Consider the following 18,276-nt stretch of genomic DNA (forward strand, 5'->3'; position numbering starts at 1 on the left):
AACTTGCTTGAGGAGTAGTATCAAGGGCGATAAAAGCACACGATCTCTGGGATATGAGAGGCAGGCCAAAGCACACAAACATAAAAGGGCTCAACTCTCTGAATCACCTGTTATCCCCAGCACCTCTTAAAGTTGTTAGAGATAATACCATAGTGATGTGGTACATAAGCAAGAGGGAATCAGACCTTACCCCCTCTGCAGGCTAGCGCTCTTAGCATGGGATGTAGCTTTACAGTGCAATCTTACTCTTCAGGCATCTGAGATTCCGTTAGAGCAAAATTGTGTGGCAAACAAGCTGAATGGGGCAAAGACAGACCTTAATAAATGGAAACTAGATCAAGGGTTCTTCCAAGATTTGATCGGTCTGTGGGAAGTTCCTCAGGTAGACCTTTTTGCCTCATCTCTGAACAATCGGGTGGAAAGATTCTGCTCTAGGACTCCAAGCAAGCAAGACAGGTGCCTTTTTTTTTCTTGGGACAGGAATGTTCCTGTAGGGTTTTCCACCTTTTTCACTGATAGCCAGAGTAGTTTTGAAGATTTATAAGAATCCCCAACGATCATTGTGGTGACTTCCTTCTGGTGCAGGCAACAGTGGTTCTCCTCATTTTGGAATTGGCCAGGGACAATGACTGCAAGCTTCCTCACGAGACAGGATCTACAGTCACAAGAATAGGGATGTTTGATACATCCTGACCCCAACCATCTGCAACAGACTGCTTCCAAGATAGGGTCTTAATACCTTTTACCCGTTTACTGAGGGATGTGCAGCGGGTAATAATGGGGGCAAGTAAGCCTGCTACTACAAAATTAAATATAAGCAAATGAAAACGTTTTTTAGTTGGCACTAACAAAATAACCAGCACCCATTCAGGGCTAGTGTTTCTCTCATTTTGCAATATTTGTGGGAGTTACTATCTTGTAGCCCGTCTTACTCCTCTGTCGAGGTTAATTTGTCAGCCATTTCAGCATGTCTGCCCGTGGATCCTTCCTCTTTCAAGGCATTCTCAAGTCAAAATGCTTTTTTAAAGGGGTATTGCGTAAGAGACTTCCAAATAAATGGGTGGCACTTCCTTGGGATCTTAATTTTGTGTTAGAGACGCGAACAATTGCTCCATTTGAACCAGCTCATCTGGCTGACTTGAGGTTCTTAACATGGAAAATAGTTTTCTGATTGTTCTGACCTTGTGAGAAAAATATCTCGAGTTACAAGCTGTTGTGGTGGGTCTTCCTTATCTCATTTTCCTCAGACACAGTGTTTGAGAACTAATCCTCCTCTTATGCCTAAAGTGGTATCTGAGTTTACTTTAAGACAAACTATCCATCTCTGTCTGTTCCCTGAACTTATAAATGAGGATGAAAGGAAACTTCATACCTTGGATGTCCACAGACAACTCGGATTCTCTCTTGACAGAACAAAAATCTTTCAGAATGTCTGGTAAAGTTGTTAGTTTCTTGTAATGGTAAGAAAAGGGGACAACTTGTATCAAAGCAAACTTTTCCAAACAGTTCTTCAAGGCTATATTATTTTTTGTTGGTCCCACCACAACAAAACTTTTCCAGGCAGGATCATTTTGAAGTATTCCAGAAACAACAACTTGGTCCTCTGTGGATACTTTTACAAAGCACTGTAAACTATACTCATTCTCCAGAGGCTGTTGGACCCTTCACCTTCCACCTCACAGTTTTTTAAGCTATGGTAATTTACCCATATAGCTAAGGCTATCACAGCAGTGATCAATAAGAAGAAAATGCAGCTGAGTAAATAAACTTATAATAGTACAATGATCACTGCTGCTGTAACCGCTCCATCCACCTGTTGTTTTTTTTTTTGTGTTTTCTTATGCCAGGGTGAGGACATGTGTGTTTGCTTCTCTTAGCAATAGCCTTACTCTCTTAATTAGCATGAAAGTTCTGAAGTGCTTTGCGCCCAATTTTGTTTAGTAAGCTGCTCTTGAGCTATCTAATAGGTTGGATGCGTGGAATGTGCCATAAAACTTTGGAAGCTGGCCAGCTCTGTTATATCCTCAGCAGAATGTAACCCGTATAGCTTAAGCTACTGTAGCAGTGATAATTCAAACATCTTCCGTTGTGGTGTGTTTGCCTAGAAGGTGCATCGGTTGCGTTGTTGCCTCACAGCAAGAGGTACTGTGGTTTGATTCTCGTCTGGAGTCTGCATGTTCTCCCTGCGTTTCTTCCTAGTGCTCCAGTTTCCTCCCACATTACAAAGACATGCGCTTTCTGTCCTTTGGAATTTTCCTGAACAATGGGAAGTACCAGCAAGAGCCTTTCACCTGATGACAATACAGAAATTAACAAGTCCCCAAGATGGGATACTACCAGTACAGATTTTTTTCAGGCTACTGACACAACAACCCTGTCTGCCAACAACCTAATTGTAAGAGTACTGGGTGTCATTGCAGCTGCAGTTTATAGGGTACCATTTGTGAAGTTTCATCTCTTCTGGAAGGACCTCAATGATCAAGTCATCTGCCTGTCCAAGCATGCCACCGATATCTTCATTGGTGTTTTTTTAATTAAGTCTTGGCAAACAAGTTTTTTTAACCTTCCCACAACTGCACTCATGGGCATGTCTACATTGGGATGGAGAGCTTTGTTTGGGGCTGACAGTCCAAGAGACTTGGACTAAACCGGAGGCTTGTCTGCACACGAGTATCCCAGAGATGTGGGCAATCCTTCTGGCCTTACAGATGTTTCGAGACCAGTTTCCCCAGACTGCAGTTGAATTACACTTGGACAACACAGCAGTAATGTGGTTCAGCAACAGTCAGGTGCATCACATTTTATCCCTTGTTTTGAGACACAGTGAGGCTGTAGAAATGGGAGAGTAATTTGCATCACTTTTATAGCAACATGTATCCCAGTAAGGCCAACCTTTTAGACAGACTCAGCAGATGCTTTCTGAAAACATGTCAGAGGTTCCACAGTCTGGTAAGAGTAGGGATGATTTTCCATCACAAATGGAAACCATGCTTTGACCTGTTTACATCCTCAACAACATCCAAGTGCAGAAACCTATACTTTCTCATTCATCCCTAGGGTCAGATGCATCTTGGGATGCTGTAGTCCACCAGTCTCCTAGGATCACACTGCCTTCCTTCCATTTCCTTAGTACTGAGATTTCTTTATGGAAAGCCAGAATATGCAAGGCCAGGGTAACTCTATGGCCTTCAGACAGATGCAGTTTTCCCTTCTGTGGCCTCTTCAGATAAAGAAGTCTGTCCCTTTAGAGCTTCATCCAGGTCTTCTCTCATTAGCCTAGTGAGCTTCATTCAGAGTTCCAGTACCCCAAATTAACCACATGATTTCTCCAGTTCCATTAATTGTTAGGCAACCTGCTGTACTTCTCCGACAGTGATCCAGGTGCTGACTGAAGCTCAGAAGTCTCCCACTAATAGGAATATATAAGGAGGAAATGATGAAATTCTCTCTGTGGGCCACTTATCAGGATGTACGCTCATTCACAACACCAAATACCTAATATTCTGCAGTTCCAAGAAGAACTTCGTGACACTCCTATTTTTTTCCCAATTTAAGGGTACATTTAGCAGGAGTTTCATTTTTTTCACCAAGTCCTTGCCTAGCTTCTCAAAGTCTACAAAGCCTTTCTGAGGTGTGTTTTCGACCTGAGATTTTCCTTCAAGACCTTATTCCCCATAGAATCTCAACTTTATTATAGAAAAAATGAAGAGTTCCTCCTTTGAATAACGAGTCCACAGAGCTGCTTTTGAAAACATTGCCTCTAGTTGCATTTACATTGGCAATGAGGGTTTCAGAGTTCCTCCTTTGAATAACGAGGCCACAGAGCTGCTTTTGAAAACATTGCCTCTAGTTGCATTTACATTGGCAATGAGGGTTTCAGAGTTCCTCCTTTGAATAACTTGAGGCCACAGAGCTGCTTTTGAAAACATTGCCTCTAGTTGCATTTACATTGGCAATGAGGGTTTCAGAGTTCCTCCTTTGAATGAGTCCACAGAGCTGCTTTTGAAAACATTGCCTCTAGTTGCATTTACATTGGCAATGAGGGTTTCAGAGTTCCTCCTTTGAATGAGTCCACAGAGCTGCTTTTGAAAACATTGCCTCTAGTTGCATTTACATTGGCAGTGAGGGTTTCAGAGTTCCTCCTTTGAATGAGTCCACAGAGCTGCTTTTGAAAACATTGCCTCTAGTTGCATTTACATTGGCAATGAGGGTTTCAGAGTTCCTCCTTTGAATGAGTCCACAGAGCTGCTTTTGGAAACATTGCCTCTAGTTGCATTTACATTGGCAGTGAGGGTTTCAGAATTCCTCCTTTGAATGAGTCCACAGAGCTGCTTTTGAAAACATTGCCTCTAGTTGCATTTACATTGGCAATGAGGGTTTCAGAGTTCCTCCTTTGAATAACGAGGCCACAGAGCTGCTTTTGAAAACATTGCCTCTAGTTGCATTTACATTGGCAGTGAGGGTTTCAGAGTTCCTCCTTTGAATGAGTCCACAAAGCTGCTTTTGAAAACATTGCATCTAGTTGCATTTACATTGGCAATGAGGGTTTCAGAGTTCCTCCTTTGAATGAGTCCACAGAGCTGCTTTTGAAAACATTGCCTCTAGTTGCATTTACATTGGCAATGAGGGTTTCAGAGTTCCTCCTTTGAATAACGAGGCCACAGAGCTGCTTTTGAAAACATTGCCTCTAGTTGCATTTACATTGACAATGAGGGTTTCAGAGTTCCTCCTTTGAATGAGTCCACAGAGCTGCTTTTGAAAACATTGCCTCTAGTTGCATTTACATTGGCAATGAGGGTTTCAGAGTTCCTCCTTTGAATAACGAGGCCACAGAGCTGCTTTTGAAAACATTGCCTCTAGTTCCATTTACATTGGCAATGAGGGTTTCAGAGTTCCTCCTTTGAATAACAAAGCCACAGAGCTGCTTTTGAAAACATTGCCTCTAGTTGCATTTACATTGGCAATGAGGGTTTCAGAGTTCCTCCTTTGAATGAGTCCACAGAGCTGCTTTTGAAAACATTGCCTCTAGTTGCATTTACATTGGCAATGAGGGTTTCAGAGTTCCTCCTTTGAATAACGAGGCCACAGAGCTGCTTTTGAAAACATTGCCTCTAGTTGCATTTACATTGGCAATGAGGGTTTCAGAGTTCCTCCTTTGAATGAGTCCACAGAGCTGCTTTTGAAAACATTGCCTCTAGTTGCATTTACATTGGCAGTGAGGGTTTCAGAGTTTCTCCTTTGAATGAGTCCACAGAGCTGCTTTTGAAAACATTGCCTCTAGTTGCATTTACATTGGCAATGAGGGTTTCAGAGTTCCTCCTTTGAATGAGTCCACAGGGCTGCTTTTGAAAACATTGCCTCCAGTTGCATTTACATTGGCAGTGAGGGTTTCAGAGTTCCTCCTTTGAATGAGTCCACAGAGCTGCTTTTGAAAACATTGCCTCTAGTTGCATTTACATTGGCAGTGAGGGTTTCAGAGTTCCTCCTTTGAATGAGTCCACAGAGCTGCTTTTGAAAACATTGCCTCTAGTTGCATTTACATTGGCAATGAGGGTTTGAGTTCCTCCTTTGAATGAGTCCACAGAGCTGCTTTTGAAAACATTGCCTCTAGTTGCATTTACATTGGCAATGAGGGTTTCAGAGTTCCTCCTTTGAATAACGAAGCCACAGAGCTGCTTTTGAAAACATTGCCTCTAGTTGCATTTACATTGGCAATGAGGGTTTCAGAGTTCCTCCTTTGAATGAGTCCACAGAGCTGCTTTTGAAAACATTGCCTCTAGTTGCATTTACATTGGCAATGAGGGTTTCAGAGTTCCTCCTTTGAATGAGTCCACAGAGCTGCTTTTGAAAACATTGCCTCTAGTTGCATTTACATTGGCAATGAGGGTTTCAGAGTTCCTCCTTTGAATAACGAGGCCACAGAGCTGCTTTTGAAAACATTGCCTCTAGTTGCATTTACATTGACAATGAGGGTTTCAGAGTTCCTCCTTTAAATGAGTCCACAGAGCTGCTTTTGAAAACATTGCCTCTAGTTGCATTTACATTGGCAATGAGGGTTTCAGAGTTCCTCCTTTGAGTCCACAGAGCTGCTTTTGGAAACATTGCCTCTAGTTGCATTTACATTGGCAGTGAGGGTTTCAGAATTCTTCCTTTGAATGAGTCCACAGAGCTGCTTTTGAAAACATTGCCTCTAGTTGCATTTACATTGGCAATGAGGGTTTCAGAGTTCCTCCTTTGAATAACGAGGCCACAGAGCTGCTTTTGAAAACATTGCCTCTAGTTGCATTTACATTGGCAGTGAGGGTTTCAGAGTTCCTCCTTTGAATGAGTCCACAGAGCTGCTTTTGAAAACATTGCATCTAGTTGCATTTACATTGGCAATGAGGGTTTCAGAGTTCCTCCTTTGAATGAGTCCACAGAGCTGCTTTTGAAAACATTGCCTCTAGTTGCATTTACATTGGCAATGAGGGTTTCAGAGTTCCTCCTTTGACTGAGTCCACAGAGCTGCTTTTGAAAACATTGCCTCTAGTTGCATTTACATTGGCAATGAGGGTTTCAGAGTTCCTCCTTTGAATGAGTCCACAGAGCTGCTTTTGAAAACATTGCCTCTAGTTGCATTTACATTGGCAATGAGGGTTTCAGAGTTCCTCCTTTGAATAACAAAGCCACAGAGCTGCTTTTGAAAACATTGCCTCTAGTTGCATTTACATTGGCAATGAGGGTTTCAGAGTTCCTCCTTTGAATAACGAGGCCACAGAGCTGCTTTTGAAAACATTGCCTCTAGTTGCATTTACATTGGCAATGAGGGTTTCAGAGTTCCTCTTTTGAATGAGTCCACAGAGCTGCTTTTGAAAACATTGCTTCTAGTTACATTTACATTGGCAATGAGGGTTTCAGACTTGCAAGCAGTATCCCATTGTCCTCTGTACCTAACTTTTCACAAGAGTAGGTTTACTCTGTTTGCTCACCCATCTTTCATGCCTAAAGTACCTACTGATTTTAACCTCAACCAATAAATAACTCAACTAGTTTTATTTCCAGAGTTCTGAAGCAACAGAGACTATAAATTGCACTTCTGCAAAGTAATATTATGTTTATGTAAAACAGACATTTTAAGAAAATGTGGTCAACTTTTCATTTATTTTGCTTTGAAAGGACAGGGTCAGAAAATTTCCAAGGTTACATTGTCCAAGTGGTTGTTGGGCTGTATTGTTTACTGTCAGTTTTCTAGTATGAATACTTTCACAGCTAAACTCATAGTTCATTTGACTAATTCTTTGGCTGCATTGTTAGCCTACTTTAAAAATGTATCAGCTTTTTTGCAACTGTGATACGGACGTCAGTGCATTCTTTTTCTGTTCACTGCTAGCTAGATGTGATCTCAAGGTTCAGGTGGTCTTTTGGAGCTATTTATTTTCATCGAACACATATTCGACCCCTATTCAGTGAAAATCACTTCCGTGATTCACTGAATATTCAAAGGGAAAAGATGTAATTAGCCAACTGCACAACTTTGCCCTTTTCTCCACTGTGGTGCAATCTTTGAGTTTGGTATATATAGTTGGGGGGGGGTGAAGCTCCCCAATTGTGTAGGTTCAATTTAGCTAGATGTGGGTCTGTTGTGCTGCAGGGCAAGTATTTCTTTGCCCTTGGATTATTCATCGAATCACGGAAGTGATTTTTGCTGAATAGGGGTCGAAGAATACGTACGCGTTTGCTGAAAATAAATTTCAGCTAACTAATATAGACCCCCTTCTCTCATGATGCCTCCCAAGACATGTATAGTTGGTTCTTCAGCCCTGCTCTTGAAGTGTATAGAGTGGTTCCTTTAAGATGCGAGAATTATGAACATATTGATAAAGCTTTTGTGACCCCTGTCTGTTTAGTTCAGCGTACTCTGCTTCCTTTGAATGTTTGCCCACTCTGTACACATGTAGATGACAGCTCCCAAACAGAGGCCTGTAGGATACAGCTTTTCTGTAGTTAGTTTTTTTTAGGCTGCTGTCTATCTTTAGTAGTAAGCTGTCAAGCTCTGTCAGAAGAAGGAAGTGAGGTGCAACATGGGCATTAGGGAGGCATTCGAACTTTAAGGAAACTTTAGAGATGCTGGGAGCCGTCCATTAATTCAGCTGGATGGACATGGATCATGGAGGTCTTTCCTTGTGGTATTTATATGGCTGTATGGGGGCAGAAGTTGAAAATGGTGCATTTTTACATTGTCTGTCGGGAGCAGTATCTATAACACTGGATATACCTTGTGTGTAGGAGCTGGCAGCTCTCAAAGTGCTTTGTGTACAAAATGGAAGTATCTCCTCTTGGAGGTGTGACAGGGTTAGAGCACATCTACTCTCCATTAACCTGTTTGAAAAAGATATCAACAAGCCAGTCAGACCAACATCTATGACTTTCCAGAGCTGAGCTGTCTGAAATGGTTTTACAGGTGTATGTGACCCCTGGTATCTCTACTTTCTCAGCATAATATTCCCATTGTCTTAAATCTGTAGTTTGAGTGTAGCCAGTCTGTATTAAAATAATTTTTACTTCAGCTGATATCACTTTGGAGATAATCTGATTGGGCAGTCTGTGATCCTTTCGTATATCACACATTCTTCTTTATCACTTCTTGTATTCATCTCTAGCTTTTGTAATGATTATCTTATTTTTCATTTTACTCCCCACCCATTTTATCGTACTGATAAGTGTTAGTTACTAAAGAATTTAAGTTAAAGGGGAAGGGGTCAGTATAAACTTTATTATCGTATTATTAGTTCTGGCTGGTAGCAGTGCAGTGCTGTTATTTAGGTAAGCCATCTTCTTTCTCTTCAGTCTGAATTGTAACTTTAAAACTTTCCAGCTGTTCATCATCATCTTTCGGCTTTTCCCGTTAGGGGTCGCCACAGCGGATCATCTCTTTCCATTTCTTCCTATCCTCTGCATCTTGCTCTGTCACACCAACCACCTGCATGTCCTCTCTCACCATGTCCATAAACCTTATCTTAGGCCTTCCTCTTTTCCTCTTATCTGGCAGCTCCATCCTTAGCATCTTTTTCCCAATATACCCATCATCCCTCATCAGCACATTTCCAAACCAATGCAATCTCGTCTCTCTTGCTTTGTCTCCAAACTGTCCAACATGAGCTGACCCTCTAATATACTGATTCCTAATCCTATCCATCTTAGTCACACCGAGTGCAAATCTTAACATCTTTAACTCTTCCACATCCAGCTCTGACTCCTGCCTTTTTGTTAATGCCACTGTCTCCAACCCATATAACATAGCTGGTCTCACTACTGTCTTGTAGACCTTCCCTTTCACTCTTACTGGTACCCGTCTGTCACAAATCACTCCTGACACTCTTCTCTACCCATTCCACCCTGCCTGTACTCTCTTCTTCACCTCTCTTCCACATTCACCATTACTCTGAACTGTTGATCCCAAGTACTTAAACTCGTCCACCTTTACCAACTCTACTCCCTGCATCCTCACCATTCCTCTACCCTCCCTCTCATTTACACACATGTATTCTGTCTTAGCCCTGCTGACCTTCATTCCTCTGCTCTCTAGAGCATATCTCCACCTCTCCAGAGTCTCCTCAACCTGATTACTACTCTCACTACAGATCACAATGTCATCTGCAAACATCATAGTCCACGGGGCCTCCTGTCTGATCTCATCTGTCAACCTGTCCATCACCACTGCAAATAAGAAAGGACTCAGAGCTGATCCTTGATGTAATCCCACCTCCACCTTAAACGGATCTGTCACTCCCACTGCAGTCCTCATCACTGTCACACTACCCTCGTACATATCCTGTACCACTCTTACATACTTCTCTGCCACTCCCGACTTCCTCATACAATACCACAACTCTTCTCTAGGCACCCTGTCATATGCTTTCTCCAAGTCTACAAAGACACAATGCAACTCCTTCTGACCTTCTCTGTATTTCTCCATTAACACTTTTAGAGCAAACATCGCATCTGTAGTGCTCTTTCCTGGCATGAAACCATACTGCTGATCACTAATCATCACCTCCCTTCTTAACCTAGCTTCTACTACTCTCTCCCATAACTTCAAGCTGTGACTGATCAATTTTATCCCTCTGTAGTTACTGCAGCTCCAGCTGTTGAAGCAGTATATTGTGTACTGATTATCCATTGGTATGTCTTCATTTAAGGACAGCTTGTTTATTACATCAGTCTTGTACAATCAACAAACTTTAAAACAGTGGCAGCAATTCTCTTCACAGGGTATATTCATTGCCTTTCACTAAAACAAAAGGGCAGAAAAAAGCATAGGTGACTGCGACTGTTGTCCAAGATACAGCCATTCATCCGTAATAGAATCTCTGCAGAGTCAGTCGGACATCTGCATGTGCTTAATCCCCTTCGTTAGGGTATTGCTACAACAGTGATGCTGCTCTAACAGTTTCATACATAAATGCTAGTATGTGGACTATAACAAGCTTAACCAGTAACTAGAAATTAGAATCAAACTCTCTCCTTTGTATCTGTGAGTAAAGACTTTGACCATTTAGCCAACACCCCCCCACCCCTGAGTTTGTCATACAGATGTTACTTTCTCAGTAAAATTTCTTGTAATTTTGCATTACCTTATGATGTTTTATTTTACAGGGGAGGATGAAGATCAGTTTGAACAGTTCATGCTGCCCCTCACTGCAGCCTTCGAGACTGTGGCACAGTTGTTCAGCACAAGCACTTTCAATGAGCAAGAGGCAAAAGTAAGTGGCACCGTGAAGTAAAAGAAATGTATGTCGTTGCTCTGCTGCTTAGACTAACTCGACTTGCATAGTCAAGGTTCCCAACTTGATAGGCTTGGAATTGTCATTTTGAATTCAAGTTTAATTTGCTGGTGTCTTTCATTGAAGTGAATAAAGTTGCAACTTTTTCAGATGTCCACAGTGAGAGACAGAAGGTTTGGCTGAATTTGATATCCCTGTGGGGCATGGCTAAGATATCAACCTAGTCATAGAGTGTACCAGAATCATAACATACTTGGAAAAAGAAGATAAACTATTAAAATAGTCGCTGTTTTGTGTATGTTGCACAGAACGAAGTAGGGATGTTTTGGATGGTGCCTTGTAACAGTACCACAAACTAGGAAGTCTCTGGTAATTCTTTGGCAGAGGGATTAAACTGAAAGAACAGACTTTGTCTAGTCACGTGCAGATAGTGGCAACCTAGTGAAATGGGTTAAGTAGTTCAGTGAGCGAAGAGCAAAAGTCGCTGAACTAAACATGCATTTCCCATATCTATCCATAATCCTAGACTCTCTGTTAGGAGGATGAATAGATGAGGAAGTCTCAGACATTTCCTTTTTGGTGGCCACCTCCACCACCATGGCATCAGCAGGGACTTCTTTGGATAAGAAAGCTTTATCTGGTGTAGCTAATATGAACTTGTTAGGCCTCCTAGGAACAGGCTGCATGGACTCCTTTGACTCCCACACCCTCGGAGAGACCAACTGCATGAGCTCATTGAAGGACTGAGACACCCAAGAGGTGGAGGGTTGAGACCCGAAAGCCTTCAGGAGAACGGACTCATCCTCAGTAGGGCTTTTGGACTGCCATTCACCCCTCTGCCTAAGGATCTCAAGTATCTCAGCAAAGGAGATATCCTCAGAGGAGGACCACGGGGACCCTTCTGACTCATCCAAGTCAGTGTCAGATGTTAAAGACTCCTGTGGGGAATCCAAGTGTCTCCTGTTGCACAATCTCTTTCTGGGAAGTTCCTCAGTGGGAGCCTTTGGGGAGGTCTTGGAAGAGCAGGGGGCACCCTGTGGGGCTACCGGAAGCTCTGGGTCTCTACGCCTAGCCTGAACAATGGAAGCAGAAGCAGACACAGGTGCTTTAGGGGATGAGGAAGCAAGGCCTGAAATCAAGGATGTCTTGGGGGACAAAGCTCTCCTCATTGCCTCGAAGGCACCACGGCTCCCATGGGAAGGAACCGACGGATCTGAGGGAACCGTCAAACCCTCCCGCACCGAGGCCATGGGCCAGAGGTAGGAGCCAAGCTCATTCGAGCCGAAGCCCCGAGAGGAAGAGTTGGCACCGACAAGTTGGTCTGACTATCCTCCCCGGATCTGACTGGAGAGTGTCGGCTCCTAGAGTCCCCAGTTGGCGCAGAGGACATCAGAGTGGCTGGAGCCAAGGACACTGGAGCAGGTTTCGGCTCCAAAGGCTCCACGATCAACAGGTCTGCTTCCTCTGGCTCTGAAGGGCTGGTACAGCTTGGAAGAGGAGTAGTCAAAGCAGGAGTAGTGGTCTTCAGCTCCAAAGCCGCTTGGGTCGGAGCAGACAACGATTTAGCAAGGCCTGGTGCCTGTAAAAGCTTCTGCACCAATCAATCCATATCCAAATCTGACAGGATGACAGATGACCTAGATTACTGCACTGATGGTGCCGACTGAAGCAATGGTGACTGAGGCACTTCGGATACTGGCTCCAAAGCTGTGGGCCGGCTCCAAAAAGAAAAGACAGTTGGCTCCAAGGTCTGTGGAGCCGATGTCACAGAATCCTCCAATTTTTTTTTGATTTCTTGGACTGCTTAGAGTCCTTAGATTCCACAGAAGATCTAGAGGACTTGGAAGACTTGCTGGCCACATCCTGGTCACTCAACACCTCTTGAAAAGGATGCTTTAACAAGCCCCTGTCCATTAACTTCCTTTTCCTCTCTAGCAACACTCTCGAAGAGAAAGAATGATATATGTCACAAGACTCCTGTACGTGGACAGCTCCTAAACAATAAACGCATGTTACATGACCATCTGTAACAGGCATTTTTTGGTTGCAGTCTGGACACTTTTGAAAACCAGACTTTGGGTGCTTGTCTTTGTCATCCACCATAATAATGCTACGACAACACGCAAAGCAGATAAACAATTTTCTAGGCTCTAACAACACACACACACACTACAGAGCCTATGAAAAAGGTATCTCAAAATATTAATAAAGCTATAGGCTCTAAAAACACACACACACACACACACACACACACACACACACACACACACACACATGAGCCTGACAAAAACCACTGAATATTTAAACACACTTTCTGCAACTAAGGCCCAAAAAATACGAGTCCAGCAATAGAAAAATGCTATTTAAAGCCACTAGAAATCTACTTAACACAGCCATAGAAAACTAGGCCAAAGCACACAAGGCCGTTATTTTAAAGATTACTAACCAAACACGGGAAGGGGAGCTTCAAAGAAGCTATAAAAGCTAACTACCTATGAAAGTTTAGAAAAAATATTACTTAAGCAACTGCTAAATATAAAAGTATTTAAGTTGTACTGGCCCGTGCTTGCACTGGAACCTCCGATCAGATGCCTCGGCAAACTAGATCTGAGGTAATTCACAGTGCATCATGGGATGGGGGCTAGGTCTCGAGCTTTGCATAGGTCCATACTGGAGCTGATGGATTGGCTCCGAACCCATCAGTCAAGAATGATCGGCGAGATTGAACAACTTCACATCTTTTCTTTTGGAAAAGGTCAGATGCAATTACCTCAAGCTTCCTCAGGGACTGGATCTACTCGCACAAGAACAGGGGTGTTTCACACACCCCTATCCCAATCGACTTCAACTCCCTGCCTGGATAACAGTGTCTTAATTCCCTTTAGGCACCTGTTTACTGGGGATATGCAGCAGGTACTAATGGAGGCAAGAAAGCCTGTTCTAGTAAATTATATATTAGCAAATGGAAAAAAGTTTTCTAGTTGGTCCCGACAACATAACCACACCCAGGCTAGTTGTGTTCTGGTTTAACAATATTTGTGTGATTTACTATCGTATGGCCTTTCTTACTTCTCTACCAAGATTCATTTAATTGTCCATTTCAGTATGTCTGTCCATAGAGCATCCTTTTTCAATACATTTCATTTACATTCTCATGGTAAAATCTTTTTGAAAGGGGTTTTGCATAAGAGGCCTCCAAGAAAACTGGTGGCCTTTCCTTGAGATCTTAATTTTGTGTTAGAGAAGCTAACGCTATTTGAACCAGTTAATCTGTCTGACTTAAGGTTCCTAACATGGAAAACTGTATTACTGAATGTTCTGACGACTGTAAGAAGGGTATTTGAGTTGCAAGCTCTTATAGTTGGATAATTGTATTTCATTTTCCAGAGCGACATGGTTTGTTTCAGAACAAATCATTCCTTTTATGCCCAAAGTGATATCTGTGTTTACCTGCGGCCACACCATCCATCTCCCTATTAAATCACAGTTGATCTCTCTAAACGGTACTTGAATTACAGCTTTTACTCATGTTAAGCTTCTAGGCATCATCACAGAACATAAACTCCACTTCAGTAAACATAAAGACTATGTCGCATCAAAAACCTAACATTATATTGCAAATGCCGTACAAGCCCAAGCCACATCTAACTGAAATAACACATCTAAACACTGCTACCACCAGCCTTCTACACTCATTCTATTCTAAAATTTTCAAAGCATAAGACAAGTGGCACAGTGAACTCATTAGGCCATAGATCCATACACGTCCCTCCACAGTGCTCTAAGTGGATGCTGACACTCACACAGTTGTGTGTGTGTGTCCTTATCTATTCATATCCGGCTTCTTCAGTGTAAGTAGTACATAATGGTGAGGTCATCTTTCAACCTGGATTTGTATCAACAGTTCCAAACCAGAGTCAGAACCTTCCCTGATCTTTTTCTTTTATATCACATCAGTCATGGGATATACTACAGCCGTGAGGCACATATTATTTATTTTTTTTACATTTGTTGACCTGGATACTCCGAAAGATACAAGTCAAACATATTTACAAAGCCCTCTAGTAGGTACTCACAATATACACAATGTGTAATAGTATACAAAAACAATTGGTTGCAGCAAGCTATTAAGAGCAAGAGATGCGTATAATATTAATTTAAATAAGGTATTGAATAAGTAGTGATTAATCAGGGTTAGTACAGGGACAAAGCCAGTGTTTTTTAAAATAATGTTTGAGGCCTTTTTTGGAGAGTCTTATAGAAGGTTTGAAGGTAAGGTTAGATGGGAGTGAATTCCAAGTTTTACCAATGACGTTGGCAAACAGGGAGTCGCCAGCTGAGCTAATGGGTTTGTGGGTTTGGACGAACAGTTTATTGGATGATCGTAGTTGCCTTGAATTACTGTATGGCTTTATGATATTTTTTGAGTGCTGGAGTGTTTTCAGGGTGGTACAGAAGTTTGTGTGCTACTATAAGGTGACTGAACAGAAGTAGGCTAGGCAGTCATAGCCGCCCGAGAAGACTGAGGTTTTGACAGTGATGTATCCTATATGTTGAGCCTATGTCAAATCTGGCAATATGGTTGTAACAGTGAGAGAGCTTACTAAGTTCAGTTTTGCTCAAATTGGAGAGTATGGGGCAACATATAAAAGGGGAGACAGTAGGTGTAAGCAGGCAATTGCTGTCCTAGCTAATGGAGTTAGAAAAGGTTTGCTTCTATATAATGAGCCAAGCTACTTATTAATGTTTTTTTTATATGCAGATCAAACTTGATACTGTTGTCCACTATTACTCCTAACAGCATAGTATGGTCATCGGGAGAGATAGGGGTGCCATTGTTGGATGTTATGGAGAAGGAAAATGGGGTGGGTCTACTGGTGGGGGTACAGAGGAGCAGTTTAGTTTTGTTAGGATTTAACAACAAGCGGTGATTAGAGAGACACTTTTCAACTGTGTTAAATGTGTTTTTTGTTAAGGTTTGCAAGTCTAAAGTGGAGGAGGCCATACAGATCAGGGTAGAATCGTCTGCATATTGAATGCAGGTTGCATCAGGGATGGCAGTATGAAGATTGTTGATGAAGACAGAAATGAGTAGAGGACCTAGAATAGAGCTTTAAGGGATGCCAAGGGTGAGAGGTAGCAGGGTGGACAGTTTACCCTGCAATAATACAGTCTGTTGTCTGCCATTCAGATAGAATAGGAACCACTGAATAGCATGGTTATCTAGGGAGATGGATTTTAGGGAACGGATGAGTAATCTGTGGTTGACCATATCAAAGGCTTTTGACAGGTCTAGAAATAGGACTGAAGATAGCCTGTTGTTCCTATTTTGGAATATGGTATTTCTAAAAGAAAGGAGGGCGGAGATGGTGCTGTGATGTGGCCTAAAGCCATGCTGAGAATTGGCAAGCAGACTGTTCTGAATGAGACAGCTGCTTATGAACACACACTTCCATTATTTTGGCTAGTGGTGAGAGAATGTCAGTGGGTCTGTAGTTAGATAGCTCTGTTGAACTTCCACCTTTGTGGAGTGGGATAACATGGGATATTTTCCAGATTGAGGAGATAGCTCTATCAGTTAGTGTTCTATTGATTAGGATAGAGATGGGGAATACTATGGCACTGGCAGCTTTTTGTGGGTACTGTGCAGGAAGGAGGTCAACAGAATGGGTGGTTGGTTTTAGTTTTTTGATAAGGGATCAGATAAAAGTGGTAGAGACAGGTTGGAAGTTAAAGGAGGTATGAGAAGTGGGTATGTGTTAGTGGTAGAGTTAGAGTGGGTGGGAGTAAGCTGGTTAGCTAAGGACTGAATAGTTTCAGTGAAAAAGTTATTAAAGGCAGTGGCAACAGTTACTGGGAATTTATGGGTGTAGTTTGATGGGGTTGGGGTAGTAGATTGTCCTGGATGAAGATGTCTGTTAATACCTGCCCAAAACTTTTGGGGATTGTTTGGTGTTTAAATTGGAGGTTGTGGTAGTAGTTTTTTTTGTCTAGCAAAATGTTTTTTTTTTGTATTATTTCTAAGCTGATGATATCTCACTTGATCAAGGGGGGGCTTTAGTTGTTCTCTATTTGGTCCAGGCTATATTTCTTAGTTTAATTTTTATCTTAGTTTCCTTTGTGAGCCATGGAGCATTATTAGATTTAGTCTTTATACTACATGCAGGAGCATGGGAGTCAAGAATTCTCAGGAATATATTGTTAAAGAAAGTTACGGCTTCATCTAGTGGTAGATTTTTTTAGGCTTGACAAGTTGACTGATTTAAGTTTGTTTAGGAAGTTAGTAGGATTGAAGTTTTTATTTCTGATTGTTTTGTACATAGTCTTGTGGTGGGTTTCTCCATGCAACCCCAAAACATCCCAAGCTGCATCCTACCTTAACTCAGGCAGGAACTTTCAGCACCATTAGGCACTCTTTGCAACCAAACCCGAGTACCAGGTTCGTCTCAACTGAGTGGAGTACAGACAGTGCCATCCCTTTGCACAAAGGTGGAGCATCCACTGATCCTGGAAATTATAGACCCGTCAGCCTAACTAGCCTGATCTTCAAAGCCATCAAATAGATTATCATGCACCTCATTAACAAGGACATTGGCAACCTCCAAACACTCGATCCCACACAGTCTGGATTTCTGAAGGGGAGATTCTGTATGTTACATTTGGTTGACTTTTTTGGCACAGTCAACAAAGGCATGGACGAGGGGAAGATGAGTCTCACCACCTGCCATGACCTGGCCAAAGCCTTCGACACTATTCCCCATTTGGGCATACTTGATAAACTCTCTTAACTAGTAATGCTACTCAATGCCAGAAGTCTAAACCTCAAAATGCATGCACTCGAGGCACTCCTCAGTACGGAGAAAATCGATAACTGTGCAGTAACAAAAACCTGGTTTAAGGCTCCAGAGAGCACACCAGCACTACCAGGTTACAACTCATATCATACATTTCGGCCACAGAACCCAAACCGAAATACAAAAGGCGGGGGCATATCCATATTCATCAAGGTTACCCACACCTCCAGGTTAGTGGCACAGCACGATGCGTCAGAGATCATCCACATGCAACTAACAATAGGCAAAACTGCAATTCAAATTGTAGCTTGCTATAGATCAGCCACCATGTCCCAGGACCCACATTCTGCGTTTCTGGAAACACTGGGAAACATAAAGGTCCTACCAAACATCCTAATATTTGGTGATTTCAGTTACCCAAACATTAACTGGGAGAACTACTCAAGTACTAGCTCCCTTGCCCAACTTTTCCTAGAATTTATAAACTCAAAAGCCCTGGTTCAACTGATCAACACTCCCACCAGAGGTGACAACATATTGGACCTGGTCATCACCAACATGGGCGACCGGTGTTCCACACCAGAGGTCAACCCCTCGCTGGTTAGATCTGACCATAAACAAATCACTTTGGATATCCATATTCCGCCCCCTCCCCCGGACAAGAAAGCCACCTTGAAAAACTTTTCAAAAGCAAACTTCACGTTACTTAAGACCGAGGT

The 18,276-nt window shown here is 42.4% G+C and overlaps 1 protein-coding gene across 1 annotated transcript in view; it reads left to right on the forward strand.

The window, feature by feature from the left end:
• The window catches only part of XPO7 (exportin 7), a 4,001,819-nt gene that overhangs the window by 2,470,325 nt on the left and 1,513,218 nt on the right, over positions 1–18,276 (forward strand). Inside the window, exon 18 of the mRNA XM_044082110.1 lies at positions 10,636–10,742. Within this exon, the coding sequence (XP_043938045.1) occupies positions 10,636–10,742 (107 nt within the window). The remainder of the gene's footprint in view (positions 1–10,635; positions 10,743–18,276) is intronic.

Source organism: Protopterus annectens, chromosome 9.part0 (assembly GCF_019279795.1).
Source record: "Protopterus annectens isolate FY-2018-M chromosome 9.part0, PAN1.0, whole genome shotgun sequence".
Lineage (NCBI taxonomy): Eukaryota > Metazoa > Chordata > Ceratodontiformes > Protopteridae > Protopterus > Protopterus annectens.